This window comes from Panthera leo, chromosome B4, assembly GCF_018350215.1.
Source record: "Panthera leo isolate Ple1 chromosome B4, P.leo_Ple1_pat1.1, whole genome shotgun sequence".
Taxonomy (NCBI): domain Eukaryota; kingdom Metazoa; phylum Chordata; class Mammalia; order Carnivora; family Felidae; genus Panthera; species Panthera leo.
In genome coordinates, this window is record NC_056685.1 from 48,173,899 (window position 1) to 48,190,689 (window position 16,791).

General features: G+C 38.0%; 1 protein-coding gene across 1 annotated transcript; it reads left to right on the plus strand.

The window, feature by feature from the left end:
- Nucleotides 1–2,774: 2,774 nt before the first annotated feature.
- Nucleotides 2,775–6,710, plus strand: PDE6H (phosphodiesterase 6H). The gene is made up of 3 exons (XM_042948433.1): nucleotides 2,775–2,908; nucleotides 3,940–3,980; nucleotides 6,186–6,710. The coding sequence occupies exons 1-3, from the start codon at nucleotides 2,775–2,777 to the stop codon at nucleotides 6,260–6,262; spliced, it is 252 nt and encodes an 83-aa protein (XP_042804367.1). The 3' UTR covers nucleotides 6,263–6,710.
- Nucleotides 6,711–16,791: the final 10,081 nt, after the last annotated feature.

Consider the following 16,791-nt stretch of genomic DNA (forward strand, 5'->3'; position numbering starts at 1 on the left):
TTCCACTACTTATAGGAGGTCTATTGCATAGTTACTCTTTTTCTTATTTCTTATTTACTTTATGCCCTTTTATTTTCCCTATAACTCTAAAAAAGTAGTTATATTTGATTGACTCTATAGACGGAATGAGGAGCAGAGAAGTTATGCAATTTATCCGAGGTCACGTAGACGGTTTTGTGGAGCAGGGATTTGAAACTATGTCTATTTGATTCTAAAACACATTCTCTGTTTTTTAAATTAATTTATTTAGTTTTGAGAGAGAGAGAGAGAGAGAGAGCACAAGCAGGGGAGGGGCAGAGAGGAGCGACAGAATACCAAGCAGACTCCACGCCATCAGGGCAGAGCCTGATGTGGGGCTTGAACCCATGAACTATGAGATCATGACCTGAGCCAAGATCAAGAGTAGGACTCTTAATCGACTGTGCCACCCAGGAACCCCAAGCACATACCTTTTACATTGCACTGCCCTCAAAGTGTAATTTGACTGATTAGTTTACCTTAGGCCCTCATATTGTAGACTCACATGGTGGGATCCTAATTAGACTTGCTAGATAAAATAAAATGTTTCCAGTAAAATTAGAATTTCAGATAAACAATGAATAATTCTCTTAGTATAAGTATATACCATACAATATTTGGGATATACTTATACTAAAAATATTTGTTATTTATCTGAAATTCAAATTTAATTGGGTGCCCTGTATTTTTATTTGCTAAATCTGGTAATCCTAGTCCTAGTAAACTCTCCAGATGAGAGAAAGGAAAGTTTGTGGTATGTTAACATTTTGAAAGAATTGAGAAGTCACAAAAACTTGATCTGGGAGAAATTGTCTAGTTTTCCTCTATGACTTTGTCAGAGTTGGGATGTGTCAGTTAGCGGTGGTAAACTCTGACAATAATGTGTCTCTTGGCTGCCTACTAGCAAGTTACATGGTCCCAACCACATTCGGATGAGGCACAAACTTTGACTGTTTACTAGGGCAGAAGAGGGACCAAGCACAAGGACTGGATTCAGTGAGCAAAGGAGCTGGCAACCTATTTCCAAAAGCCACTGAGAGCTTTGTGAGATGAAGGCCAAATGATGCCTTCTCTATGGTTTGATGGAGAAGTCACAGGGTCAAGATCTTGCAACCCAATATCCCAAGTATTAGTTCAATTTTTTCACTTATTTATTCACCTACTCGACAAATATATATGGCACACCTGCTATGCTCCAGGCACTGTTGTAGGTTCTAAGGTCACAGAAATGAATGAAAACCGAAAAAAAAAATGGGCTTATGGAACACATTCCAGTGGGGAACTTAGATAAAATCCATGGCATAAGCAAGTGATCCAGAGCCCTAGCCAGGTGCACCACCCCTCGTACCCACTCACAGATTAGTCAACGTGTTTCTATTGAAGAACTTGAGAATCAGCAGGAGAAAATGAAAATAGTAAGTGGGGAAAAGAAGATAAGGAAAACATATCTTTTGGCAAAGATAGTAATTTAACCTTATTTGAAAGTAATCAGAAAAAGTTGATGAACTCAAAGTCATACAATATAAGATTTGAGGGATGTTCAGTGTGGCAGAAAAAGAGAAAGATGGTTAGCACGGGCCAAAGAGTGTCAGGGAGAGTTGAAGCTAATAATATTAGCATAAGTCTATAATTTACAGATTATATAAATCTTCCAGGTAGCAGAGTATGAGATGGTTTTGCTCAGAATAAGTGATTAAGGCTACTGAGAAGTTGTTCAGCACTTTCTAGAATCTTCCTTCTGAGGATAGGTGTTATCAACTTTTGTGATAGAAAAGGAGAAAGGAAAAAAAGTCATCCTTTGGCCTAGCATATGTATTTTTTAATTTTATCTTTTTAACACACCTCTATTTTTACTTGAAGAATGACAATGTACATTTCTGTAGCTAAAATCAAAGTCTGTGAAAGTCACATTGGATAAGTTCCATGATTTGGATAGAAGAAAATATTGGACATTTCAGAGAAATGTGTGACTTAAGAACCTCATGTCTGGATATGGAGCTAAAGCACAAATTTACTAGTTAGTCACCCTCCATTGATGTGTGTGTGTGTGTGTGTGTGTGTGTGTGTGTGTGAGCGCGCGTGTGTACTGGAATGGATCGGATACTATGTGGGTGTTAGTATCCCTGGTGCAGAGCTTCCCCAGGTGCTATCCCCCAGAACTAGAGAAGTAGAAAAGTAGAGAACTAGAGAACTAGAGAAGTATCTTGATCACATGAGGATTAGACAAAATAAGGATTATAGAGAAAGAAGCCCATAAAATGTGAGTCAATAAACATCCAGAGTCGGGCTATTTTGCAGTTGGGTGGAAAAATATATAAAGTTTAAAGAACATACCAATGCTGTAAAGACTATAGTCAGCATTTAGTCCATTTCCTTGGCTTTACAGATGGTGGAACTGGTGATCACGGAGAAGTACATACCATAATAAATCAGAAAACTAATGACACATGGAAAGCTAGGGACAATTTATTGAAACATGTCTATTTAGATTTTGGGGGATTATTGTAGATTAAAATAGACTTTAAATCTATTCATTGTTAGTCTATGTTAAGTGCCTCCATTGATATTTTCTTGACAATCTCTTTAAAAGATGATAAATTCTTCCCTTTTATGTCAACACAAAATCCTAAGTTTTTCTGGAGTGTCCAATGAGGGTTTAAGAAGCAATGGTCCCTGTACCCTGAAGGGCTTTCTTTTTTTTCTCCCACTGCCTAAGGAGCCTGAAAGAGAACCACCAGACACCCAAGGACATCAGAATGAGTGACAACACTGCTTTGGCTCCTCCAGCTTCAAACCAGGGTCCCACTACCCCACGCAAAGGGCCCCCCAAGTTCAAGCAGAGGCAGACTCGCCAATTCAAGAGCAAACCTCCTAAGAAAGGGGTGAAAGGGTAAGACCAAATTAAAAAGAAGACTCTATTTTTTCCCCACAACCCTGCTTTGGTTTTGAGAAATTAGTGCTCATAAACGTAAACAGACTTAAAAAGACTTCCACCCTCTGCTCTATTTTCCTCTCTACCACAATCTTCGCTGAATCGTGTCCTTAGCCCTGGAATCCTTTCTCCCTCACCAACCAGGTCTGTGGTGACATTTAGCATGGCAAATGGGGCCTATCACAGCAAACTTCGACTTGACCTTCCAGAGTCTTCTTGACCACTCCTCCTCACCAGCACACCCTGTGATTTAATCTGGAATACTAAAACACTGGCCATTGCCAGAACACAGAGTTTATTCAGTTTATTTGTATGGCAACAAATGTTATGCCTTCAGTTCTTTGCTTTTTTTCTGGCCAAATTCTATTTATTCTTTAACATATGCTCATTTGTTAATTTCCTTTTGGACGCCATTACTGACTCTCTTATTAGACAAGTGTGATCATTACTTCTATGTTTGCATTTCATACATTCAGCTATCACAACTTGTATTATTTTACACTACATCTGTTTACTTACATCTGTTCTCAGGGATTGAAATCCCTCAAAGAAAATTTATTATTTTTTCCCTAATTCCCTATGCTCAATACGATGCCTGACATATAGTAAATGCTTTGATAAATGCTTTTGGATAACTGATCAAATGGATAAATTGGTCACTTTAATGCCTTTCATACTGTGTTTTCATTCCAATTTCTATTTTTAAAAGTGGAACGTGACTAAATTGCTCCCATGATGGTGCTATTTGGTTCCCAGTTGTCGTAGGCTATATTCTTACAAGGGAAAAAAATCTCTCTCCAAGGGGACACACTGTCTGAAAACAGCCTGAGTGACATCGCCTTTGCTCTGGGTCAATGCAAATTAAAGGTGTTTCACAAAGACAAAAACCTAAACCTCTTCTTCCTCTTTCATCAGGAAACTCTCTATATGAGTAATTCCAAGATCTTTTCACTCTTTCAGCTAATTTTTAATTTTCCTTTTTTCCCCAGGTTTGGAGATGACATTCCAGGCATGGAGGGGCTAGGAACAGGTGAGCCACCAAAAGATATGGACTTTCACTCGGAATTTCACTACTATACACACTTTAGGCCTCAAAGGGCTGTGAAAAGTTAAAAGAAATACCTGAGGCAGCAGATCCTTGAAGGCATAGAAATGTGGGTTTTAATTTTACCTCCTAAGTAAGTGCACGTGTGCCCAGCGGAAACACACCTACAGGAATCAAGCTAAGGCCCAGAGTTACTAAACCCTCTTCTGTTAAGCAACTCTTGAGGACATATAATGGTTGAGTTGTAGACTTTCAATGTAGAAAGATTCTCAGGGTTAGTCCATCCCAACTTCATTATTTCTTCAGAAGAGAAACCTGAGACAGAGAGAAATTAAGGGACAATCTGAGGCCCCCGAGTGAGATATTGGAAAAAAGGGTGGGGCCTGGCAAACCACTATGTAACCAACTTCCTCTTTTTACACATCCTCTAGCACCCAGAGCAGGGCCTGCACCCTGAATGTATCCAATACGAAATTTCGGTTGACTAGAATAACTTGATTTGTTGGCTAATGAACACAAACTACCAGATGTTCCTCTTAATAATATTAAACTTTATTTTTTAGGGGAGTTTTAGGCTGACAGAAAATTTAAGCAGAAAGTATGGAGCTCCTACATGCCCCCTCTGCCACCTTCCTCCTCCTGCACATAGTTCCCCCTACTATTAGCATCCTGCATGAGTGTGGCACATTTGTTACAATTGGTGAACCAGTATTGGTAACATTATTATCAACTAACACTCATAGTTTATATTAGGATTCATTCTTTGTGTTGTCCAGTTCTATGGGTTTTGACAAATGCGCAACGTTGTGTATCCACCATTAGAGGTATATACAGAATATATGCTCTAAAAATCCCCTGTGTTCCATCTGTTCATCCCTCCTCCCACCTCCACAAACTCTTAACAACCACAAATCTTTTTACTCTCAAGGGTTTTGCCTTTTCCAGACTGTCATATGGTTGGAATCACACAATATACAGATTTTCCAGACTGATTTCTTTCACTTAGCAATGTTTATTCATTTAAGGTTCCTCCATGTCCTATGTGGCTTGACAGCTCATTTCTTTTTACCACTGAATAATATTTCATTGAATGGCTGTATCAGAGTTTGCTTATTTTATTGAAAGACATTTTGTTGCCTCCAAGTTTTCACAATTATGAATAATACTGCTATAAACACAATTGTGCATGTTTTTGTGTGAACATGCTTTAAACTCATCCAATATTCTTTTGACAAATGATGTAATCGGCAATCAGTGTCCTTACCAGGCAATTCTCAGTGTACTTGCTTTTTGCAGTCAAGTGCCACCCCTGGGATCTCAAATTCATTTTCTAGCTCCTTTATAGAGCTCATTTCACTGTTCTTCTAAATCAACTGCTTCTGTATTTTGGCCAGGTGTATAGAAGACCAGTAGGTTGGCTTTGGGCTGATGTTTAACTCTGCCAACATACTTGGAATACTAGAAAGAGCTTTACACTGAAGGGAGATTTGAAATCTTTGGCTTAGTTCTAGTCCCATCCTTGTAACTCTGATTTTTTTTTAATAGGTTTTTAATCTCTTTAGGTTCCAGTCAGCTTCTCTGTAATCCAGGGATAATAATATTTTATTGCCTGAAGTGAAAAATTGGATTAGTAGATGTCTTGAGATTATTTCTCAGTACGTGATTGGGCATTGTAGGCATTTCCAAATGTAAAGGAACAAAAGAGTGCATCAGAGAAGCCCAAGGAATGCATCTGAATTGGTAGGGGGTAAGAAGGCAGTGGATTTCCAGATTGTGGGGATTTAAAGTGCTTCTATTTCCCATTTTAACCCTAGGCCTGACTAGAATTCCACTTGTGTTCCTTCCGTAGTGGTTGTGCTTTGGGGAGACCCCGTTTGATCAGTGATATGCACCCCCTCAGGCTAGCTCCAGTCAAAAGCCTTGGGTAATCGCTTCAAAGAGGTACAGAATGAAACCAGTGGAAATGCCTACTAAGTGGAGTCTGTTCTGGGGGCATCAGAACCCAATTGGTCTGATCCTTTCTGGGCTGCAGGGCCATTCTAGATAACTTCCTGGTTGCTGAGACAACAAGTAGGAGAGAGGAGTGAGGTGTCTCTGCCCAAAGGATGTCTTTCTGAGCAGAAGAGGCTCTGAAGGGTTGGGGTGGTGGTGGTGAGGCGGACTTACAAGTTCTTCTTCCCTCTTCTGCAGATATCACGGTGATTTGCCCCTGGGAGGCGTTCAGCCACCTGGAATTGCATGAGCTTGCTCAGTTTGGGATCATCTGATGCACCTGAGGTTCTGCCACTTTCAACAGCATCTGCTGTAATTTTGCTTACTTTTGCCCTATTGATCTGCCAGAGTCTTGAAATTCAGCTGTTCGGAAGTGGTTTCTTCAGCTTACACAGTCATTTCCCCCTAAATTGCTATGAAGAGTTCTCTTGGTGTGAGATTCTCTCTTGCCCTATAGTTCAGCTCAGAACAATGGATGCAAATAGACTTTTGTTAGGACATTTCAAATTTCCTATCAGCTGGTTAGAATTCAGTGATAAGGTCTTGAAATTTTGTTTATCGGTTAAGTCCTTCAAATTTAGTTTTTGCCAGGCAGTCGCTACAATTAATAGTAGTTTTTAAGATAACATTTTTTCACCCCCCCCCTTCCCCTTCTCATTTAATAAAGGAGATACTTACCTTGAATCTTATGATGAAGTCGTATTAAATGCTATATACAAATATCTGATGCCCTCTTCTGAAAGTCAGTTCAGCAAAGAGGGCACAGTCGTACAGGAAATAAACACAATGCATGTAAAAGAGCATAGGAATAAAGTCAAGTTCTGATTCCACTTTGTAACTTGTAAATCGTACATTTTCTGTGTCTAAATTTGGAGACGGAAACTCAGGAATCTGTTAACGTGAACCTTCCTTTTAGTGTCCTGGCTCAGTTGATTGAAAATATTTATATGCTACGGAATTTAGACTCAGATGGGACAGGTAGTTGAACCCTCTGAATAAAATGATGGTTTGCTTCACCTCTGAGGTTGTGTCAAATGTAATGTGCACATAGCCATCTTTCCCCAATACTTTCACGGCAATTGTGCAATTCAATTACTGCCCCTACATGACCTGGATGCCTTGGGTACTAGCAGTATTGATTTCTTCACTTCGGTTTCATAATCTGTGGTAAAAGAATGGGGAAAATTAACTGAAAAGAAAGACAGGGTTACAGAGACAAAGAGATCTGGGTTCTAATCCTGGCTTGACCAGTACATTACTCTGCAATTTTGGACAAAAATCTTTCGGCTTGGGTCTTCTGGTTTGCCTGAATTAGGCCATCTAGGTTCACGGTATTGATAATTCCACAACTTTGAGGTCTGCAGAGTGTGAGTGTGAAAATCAAAGAAGCTCAGCACTCAAGAAAATGTCTTGTGCTGCAGGCTCTGCACTGTTTTGCACAAATGACCTAGTTACCTCTGGCCAAAACATTAGAAGCCCAAGGGAGGAATCTGGATTGGTTGGGGTAAGGAGATGTCCAGACCATGGGAATTTAAAGCACTCCTATGTTTCATTTTAATTCTTGGCCTGGCTAGAAGTCCATTGCTGTTCTTCCTTAGTAGAGAAGAGGGGCACCTGGGTGGCTCAGTTGGTTGGACATCCATCTTAGGTCATGATCTCATGGTTCATGAGTTTGAGCCCCATGTTGGGCTCTATGCTGACAGCTCGGAGTCTGGAGCCTGCTTCGGATTCTGTGTCTCCCTCTCTCCCTGCTACTCTCCAGCTCGTGCTCTGTCTCTCTCTGTCTCTCAGAAATAAACATTACAAATTTTTTAAAAAAAGAAAAGAAAAAGTACAGAAGAAAAAATAAAGCATAAAATCTAAGAGTTGGAACTGTGACATGCAGGAAGTACAGTGATGATGTATAGGCACTTCCCCTCTAGCAGGAAGTCCTGCTTCCACTCATGCTCCTATTTTCAAGTCAGAGACTCCACTTGATGGCCAGAGCCTCCGGGTGTGCTTGTTCATTCCCGTGCCTTTCAGGTAGGGAGGTCTGTGTTCTTCTCCAGTTCAGTGAGATTTCTCCATTGGATTACTTTGCAAATGTTTCCTAAACATTTTAAGAATGCACCCAGAGGAACATATTCAATGGTCAGGCTAGAGAAAGATCTAGAAACCATGCTGCATGAAAAATTGTTGAAGGAACTGATAATATTTAGGCTAGATGAGAAAACCATAATTGCCAGCAAATATTTGAAAAGTTGTAATGAGTGGGATGAAGCAGGTCTATTTTGTGAAGTATAGCATTTAGTGGTAAGCTAGATCAGATATAATTGAAAGCCATTCAAATTCTAGAATTCTGTCCTTTCCATTTCAAATTCTATGTCTACCATTTCTATTATTCCTAATAAGAAACAAGAAAACCTTTCTCATATAAATAGCACACATATGAAAGAGAATAAAGGTAAATCATGGTCTCCGTCAAAGTCCTGGCAGCAGAAATGCCATACTCAGAGTAACTGAGGAAATTTTAACAAAGGAACTATTTAAGGCTTGGGGTGGGGAGAGTGCCTGGGTGGCTCAGTGGTCGGACTTCAGCTCATTCATGATCTCGTAGTTCATGAGTTCGAGTCCAGTGTTGGGCTCTGTGCCGACAGCTTGGAGCCTGGAGCCTGCTTTGGATTCTGTGTCTCCCCCTCTCTCTACCCCTTCCCTGATCACGCTCTGTTGTCTCTCAAAAATAAATAAACATTAAAAAATTTTTTTAAACGCCTGGAAAAGGCCTGGCTGGCTCAGTGGGTAGAACATGTGACTCTTGAGCTTGAGTTCATTAGTTCAAGTCCCACATTGGGTGTAGAGCTACCTTAAAAAAAAAAGGAGAGAGTAAGGTAAGAAGGCTTGGGAAGGGTTAAGGAATATCTGAAAAAGATAGGACAGTAACTTGGGGCTGGCTACAGTGTTGAAACTACAATATTTCAAACCCTAGGCCTGAAGGAATCCCAGTAGGTCTTCTCTCTAAGAAAGGCCACTGAGGGGGCTGTAGAAGGACACAGCCACCTCACAGGGATCCTGTGAGTAATCAGGAGGGAGTGGGGATGAGGCTGATAAATAACCCAATGTTATTCTTCTCTCATTCTCTACTCTTCTGCGGATGCCTCCCATTAGATAAACCCAATTGGAAGTCAAAGGACAAAGGAGCCCATTGACATTGTCTAAAGTTGATTCCAACAACAGGGATCAGGTGAAGAAGGGTAGAGAGTGGAGGGGCAAATGGGAATTATCCAGCTGGGCACTGTATCAAAGAACAGAAACCATTCGTCCACCAGAGCTTGTTAGTTGGAGTTGGGAAATAAGCCTGTGTATGCGCAAAACCTAAGGTATGTGTAAACCAAAGGTGGAGGAAGGATAATGTCAGGCAGAACACAGCAGAAAAAAGAGAACAATCCCAGAAGGAAGTTATCATAGCATTCCGCGATTTGGAGGATTTTTTGAAATGTTCTAACACTTTCTTGATAATAAAAACCATTGAGGATTTCTTGTTAAAAACACAAAACTTGGGCCACATTTTGGATTTTCTGAAGAAAAGTCTCCAAGGGTGAGATCTAAACATCTTTTGTTTTCAAGAAGGACTCCAGGGGATTCTCACATTTGTACCACCTTGAAAACACTGATGCCATCCAAGCCTACGTTAGGAAATGTTAGGAATTAGAGAATTCTAATAACATCCAGGTGACTGGTTTCACTGGGCCTACTTGCCATAAAAACATATGTAAATTATGTGAGAACAGGGGCTACCATTTATGTGTTCTGACTCTTTTAGACTAATAGACATGCCTCATGACTTCAGACCTAACCCAGTTAAATGCTTCTCAAATTGTACAGAATGTCAGAGTTCAGAAGGTAAGTGTTAGACTGAGGCAGTTCCAAGAAATATTGGGCCAAATAGGCACCATTACTCCTGGGGTGGACTTCTTACCATTGTCTCACATGGCTGCCCTCTGTCTGTAGTCAATGTCACTTTCTGTCCTCATTTGTCCCCTCTGACTGGAGTAGAGGGGACCAGGGAGGGAGAGAGCTTTGTCTCAGCAGGTGGAGGCCGTGACCTTCACTTATCCGTCACCCCTTTTGTATTTGTTCCCATCAATGGGTAGAAGTTGGGGTTGATGGTGCTGGTGATGTAGGCAGCAACTCCCATTCTAGAGCTCAGGAGCGTTAGTCAGAGCAGAAAAAAGTGTGTAAGGAGGAAATGCTCTTCTGGAGGGCCCCACTGTGGGCAAATATACACAGTTGTTACTAAACAATTGAGACTGTGCAGTTGACCTCTAATATTTTTCTTTGCACCATGAGAAAAACAAGAATCACTATAAACTGAGAAAAGGATGGAGAGTATTTTCTCAACAACTAAAGAAGTGAAGGGAAAACACACATAGATAAGACTAATCAATAAGACTAATATCTTGCACAAGAGGAAAACCAATAACATAAGACTGGCAACACAACAACTAATATTATGAGAACAGAGATAATATGACACTGAATTTTTTTTTTTAAAAAGACGTATTTTATAAAAGGCTAGAGGGAAAGGCTTATTTACACGAGCCACAAAAATTGTGTATGTGTATAAACTAGCACAGTGCTTTCTGCAACTCAAAATGAAGTATTTGACTTTCTTCTTTTTCAAGGGCAGAGCCAGGCTGATGAAAACTGAAATTTAAAACCAGATTCATAAACCAATTGTGCGCATCAGTCACACCATGTCCTTATGATAAAATAATCATGAGGCTCGGGTTCTGCCTGGCTGAGCTGCACAGGATCTGCTAGACATCTTCTTGGTCTCAGTGTTTGAGAATAAAGCAAAGATATTGGATTAAATAATTGCTAAGGTCGCTTGCAGCTCAAAATTCTAAAAACCAAGTAATAAATCTAAGCATATTTCAAACATGAAGAAACCGTTCTCTTTCTGGCCAGAAGTCCTAAGGCACTGTTTCCAGCTCTTTTCATGTATAACACTGCCACCTGCTGTGATGAATGAACACTTCATGAACTTGAAGACCATTTGCAATGGAAAACTTTTAAGTCCATTGTGCTAGTTCTGAATTTGTTCCCACTCATTGGCCAATTTAAAATGGACCACTTGGTTATTCATGTGTATCAAGTGCATGTTTATTCAGGCATAAGATAAACATTAAAGGAGTATACATGCGAATGAGGTAAGTTTCATTTACCCAATGCTTTCTGTCTCCCTCCTGTTCTTAGTTAATCCTTGTTATTAGTTTGTTGTACATACTTCCAGAGACAATGTTATGTGTATACATTGTTTTCTTTGCATGATGATAGCATACTGTATTCACCATTCTATACCTTGCTTTTCTACCTATCTTATCTTGGGGATTGCTTCATGTTCGTTCATTTTCATACACCTCATAGGTTCCATTTATATGATTGAATTCTAATTAACTTATTTAGTCTCATACTGATGGTCGTTTAGGATATGTTTAGACTCTTACGTCTTTCATTAATTGTCTGCACATGTATGACACTTTTGCACAGATTTATCTCCAGGGTAAATTCTTAGTAGTAGAATGGATAGATTCTGAAGGAAAGAGATTGCCAAATTAGCCTCCAAATAATTTGTAATTGCTAACACAAAATGCACAATTATATACACTTTCCCTAACACTCTTGTCTACACAGATTATTAAATTTTTATTTTGCCTGAGAGTGAGCAAGTTTTCATGTTTAAAAATCACTTTTGGGGTGTCTGGGTGGTTCAGTTGGTTAAGCATCAGACTTCGGCTCAGATAATGGTCTAACCGTTCAGGAGTTCGAGCCTCATGTCGGGCTCTGTGCTGACAGCTTGTAGCCTGGAGCCTGCTTTGGATTCTGTGTCTCCCTCTCTCTCTCCCTGCTCATGCTCTCTCTGTCTCTCTCTCTCTCTATCAAAAATAAATAAACATTAAAAAATGTTTTTAAACAAATAAAAAATCACTTTTACATCTTTATGAATTGTCTTCTTAAGAGCGTTGCCTGTTTTCCAAAAAAATGATTGATCTTTGTACTGAATTATAAGATACTGGTCTCTATTTTCCTATCAATCTATCTGAATGGAAATATTTGTCTTTATCTGTAGTAAAAACATTTTTCCTATTTGGTTTCTTAGTTTTTTATTTTCCTTTATATTATTTTTTATCAGGTAGACCTTTATTTATTTATTTATTTATTTATTTATTTATTTATTATCTATTTATATTTTGAGAGAGAGAGAGGGAGAGAGTGCCCACATGCATGCAAAAGGGGGAGGGGCAGAGAGAAAGGAAGAGAGAGAATTCCAAGCAGGCTTCACTCTGTCAGCACAGAGCCTAACATGAGGCTCGATCTCATGAACCCTGAGATCATGACCTGAGCAGAAATCAAGACTTGGTCACTTACCTGACTGAGTCACCAAGGCGACCCTGATTTTAATGACCTCTGTATAGTTTTGTTTTACTTAGGTTTTCCCATTCCAAATTTGCAAAAAAAAAATTTCATGTTTTCTCCCAAGTTTTTTCTTTCATGTTTTACTTTAAATCTTGGATTCATCTGAAAGTTATTATTGTAGAATGTATTTTTTCCCAGGTAAACGGCCGTATATCCTAATGGGATTTATTTATTTAACAACACATGTTCCCATTAATTTACTGAATTTCTGTATTTATCACAGTGGCTCTATTTCTGTCATTTTATGTAGATCTATTTCTAAATAGCTACCCACTTCAGAGTATGTTATAAGACCTGAGAAAACTTCCATTGCCTCTTTATGATTCTTTTTCATATATTTTCTGGGTATTATTGCATATTTATTTTTTCATGTATAATTTAGAATCAGCTTGTCTAGCTCCTTCCACTCTCATCCTGTGTGTGAACCCTCCTAAAAAATTACCTTGGAATTCTTTTTATTGTGGTAAAAAACACATATAAAATTTACCCTCTTACATTTTTGTGTACAATATTGTTAACTATAAGTACAATGTTGTATAGCAGATCCCTAGAAATGGCTCACCTTGTATGACTAAAACTCTATACCTATTAAATAGCAGCCTCCCAATACCCACCCCCAACCTGACCCTGGTAACCACCATTCTATTTTGTCTTTCTGTGACTAACTTATTTAACTTAGCATAACATCCTCAAATTTCATCCATGTTGTAGCATATGACAATATTTCCTCATTTTTCATGGCTGAATAATATTTCATTGTATGTATATTCAACATTTTCTTTATTCATTCTTCTATCAATAGACATTTAGCTTGTTTCCACCTTCTAGCTATTGTGCATAATGCTTCAATAAACATGGAAGGGTGTGCAAATGTCTCTTTGAGATGCTAATTCAAATATTTTGGATCATATGATAGGTCTGTTTATTTTTTGGGAGCCTTCCATACTTTTCCACAGGAGCTTCACCATTTTACCTTCCCACCAAAAGTGCACAAGGCTTCCAACTTCTCCACATCCTTGCAAACACTGATTTTCTGGGACATGTTTTTGTTTGTTTATTTTTTATAATGGTTATACTAACAGGTATGAAATAATATCTTATTTGTGGTTCTGATTTGCATTTCACTCATGTTTTGTGATGTTGGGTATGGTTTAGTGAGGTTTTCACATACCTGTTGGCCATTTGTTATGTTTTCTTTGGAGAAATGTCTATTCAAGTCCTTTGTCCATTTATTAATCAAGTTATTTGGGATTTCTTTTTCTTTCTTTTTTTTTTTTTTCTTCTTCTTCTTTTTTTTTTCTTTTTGGTATTGAATTGTAAGAGTTCATTATGGGCATTAATCTCTTACCAGATATATGGTTTTTAAATATTTTCTCCTATTCAATAGGTTTCCTTTTCATTTTGTTGACTGTTTCCTTTGCTGTACATAAGCATTTTAGTTTGATGTAGTCCCGCTTTTCTATTTTTGTTTTTGTTGCCTGTGCTTTAGGTGTTATATCAATGAAATCATTACCAAGACCAATGTTATGAAAGATGTCGTCTAGGTTTTCTTCTAGGAATATTATGGTTTTAGGTCTTTAAGTCTTGATACTCATTTTGAGTTGATTTTTATGAATGGTGAAATATAGGGTTTAATTTCATACTTTTGCATGTGGATATACAGTTTCCCCATCACCATTTGTTGAAGAGACTATCTTTCCCCATTGGGTAGTATGGCACCCTTGTTGACCATTTGACTGTATTGGTTTACTTTTGGGCATTCTATTCTGTTCCAATGATCTATATGTCTGTGGTTATGCCAATACCACACTGTTTTGATTACTGGGGTCTTGTAATATGTTTTCAAATGAGGAAGTCTTGGGTCTCCATGTTTGCCCTTTTTCAAGATCATTTTGGCTATCGGGGGACCTTTGTGATTCTAGATGCAATTAGGGATTATTTTTTATATTTATGTCAAAACACTATTGAGATTTTGGTAAAGATTGCATTTAACTTACAGATTGCTTTGGGTAGTATGTACATTTTAACAATACTAAGTCTTCCAATCCATGAACATGGGATATTTAAAATTTTTTTTTTATCCATTCAATCACTCTATGTCTTTTCACTGGAGAATGTAATCCATTTTCATTTCTGATAAGGAAGGACTTACTATTGCTCTTTTGTTAAATGTTTTTTGTCTGTCTTGTAGCTTTTTTGCCCTGTCTTCCTCTCTTGCTAATTTCTTTTTTATTTCATTGATTTTATATCGTGATATGCTTTGATTCTTTTCTTATTTTTTTTGTGTGTATCTTATATAAGTAATTTTTTTCTGGTTATCATACTTATAATAATCTATTTTAAGCTGATATCTTAAACTTCAATGGCATACAAATACTTTACACTTTTACTCCCCTTTTCTATGTTATTGATGTCGCAAATTACATCTTTTCATATTGTGTATCCCTGAACATATTTTTATAGTTATAGTTCTATTTTTGTATTTTAACTTCTATACCAGAATAAAGGTGATTAACATATGACCATTACAGTATTACAATATTCTTTATTTTTCTCTATATTTACTGTTATCAGTAAGGTTTATATTTTCATATGCTTTTGTGTTGCTGTTTAATGTCTTTTTGTTTTCATTTGAAGAACTTCCCTTCTATTTCTTGAAAGGTATTGTGTCTGTTTACAAAATGTTGGACCAAATAAAGTGCTGACCTTGAGTGGAACAAATTAGTTTTTGAAAATAAGCTGACATTTGCCAAAAGAAAAAAAAAAATACATATACATTTTGGTATTTTCCAAATCCTCTCAACTTGAAATTATTTTATTTATTTAGTTAGTTATTTTGGCCCGAATAATGTCATGGTGGAAGGTTGTGAGATGCAGACAAGGAAGATAATGATCAGAACAGGAAAAAGAAGCAAATGGTATACTTTGGTTATAGCAATTCAATAGACCCTCTGATAGACATTTTTGGAGGCTTATTAGGATGAGACCCAGCCAAGACAAACTCTGGAGTCACAGAGATAAAAGACTTGCTTCTCCAAATGTATTTTCTCATCTGTAAAGTGGAGAAAGTAGCATCTGTTTCATGGGGGTATTTTTTGAAGATTATATGAGATAAGAATGTAATACCAAGCTCATAGTAAATGCTCAATGATCACAGTATAATTGCTATTGTCATTGTTATTATTATCATGAATCTCTTGCTCTCAAGATGCTTATAGCCTAGCACAGGGCACGGTTTGATATGAAATCACACTGAAGGGAGCCATCAACTACATGACAGTACTGGTAGATGTGTCTGTGGGGGATGAGTTTTGAACTTAGGAAGAGTAATAATTTAGGTGAATCTGTCCATTGCTCTCCATTTCTATAGTCTTCTGGATCAATTATTACAACCAACTTCAAATAATCCTTCTGTTCTCACCCCTGTCCCCCAATTCATCCTTCAGATTGCAGCCATAGTGTCTGTTTTCCCAGAACTTAGAATGTAAACTCCACGAAAAAAGTGACCTTAAAGTATTATTCTTGGCTGTTTTCTCAGTGTCTGTCATGGAGTCAGGCAGACAGTAGGCACTCAATAGATATTTGTTGAATTAATGAATAAGTAATGAAGTAAAAGACTCTGGCCCTAACATTGCTATCCTAGCCTAAAGGAACCCTCTTTCATGTTGACTTTGTATTCATGAGAGCTCACTTGGCAAAACTGGCAAAATATTATGCTGATCTAGATGAGCATTGTACTCTCAGCTGAAACTTCTACATATACTCTCTCTCTTCCTAAAAATCAAGAAACATCATGAACAATGTCAGTTAAAGACATATCAACAGCACCTTGCTTGCATATCCTTCACTGGCTTACCAAATTCTATTGATTTATGTTTTTAGGAATCGCCATAGAGTAAATGAATGCTTTGTTTTCAATTAGAGACCACAAAATTTTAGAGCATATTAGCTTTTGTTTTTAGCTCTATTATGTAACATTCTGTCTAGAGGTAGAGAGAAGGGCATTAGGATAATTGAAGAGTTAATTCACAAAGCCTCTGGTTTTGTCCTTTATACATCTATTATTCAAATATTTTAAAAAAATTTTTTTAGGGAGAGAGAGAGAGAGAGATTGTGAGTGGAGCAGAGGGATAGAGGAAGAGAGAGAGAGAGAATCCCAAGCAGGCTCCATGCCCAGTGTGGAGCTCAATGTGGGGCTCAATTCCACAACACTTTGGCCACGACCTGAACCAAAAGTAAGAGTCAGATGCTCAACTGACTGAACAACCCAGATGCCCCTCAACATTTTTATTAATATTTTTGAACACTTAGGAAAATATTGTGGTAGCCAATTTTGTCTCACACTTAA

Coding starts and splice junctions, on each gene's coding strand:
- PDE6H (XM_042948433.1), top strand. CDS start 2,775: ATGAGTGACAACACTGCTTTGGCTCCTCCAGCTTCAAACCAGGGTCCC. Junction 2,909..3,939: donor CCTAAGAAAGGGGTGAAAGG/GTAAGACCAAAT, acceptor TTTTTTCCCCAG/GTTTGGAGATGACATTCCAG. Junction 3,981..6,185: donor CATGGAGGGGCTAGGAACAG/GTGAGCCACCAA, acceptor CCTCTTCTGCAG/ATATCACGGTGATTTGCCCC.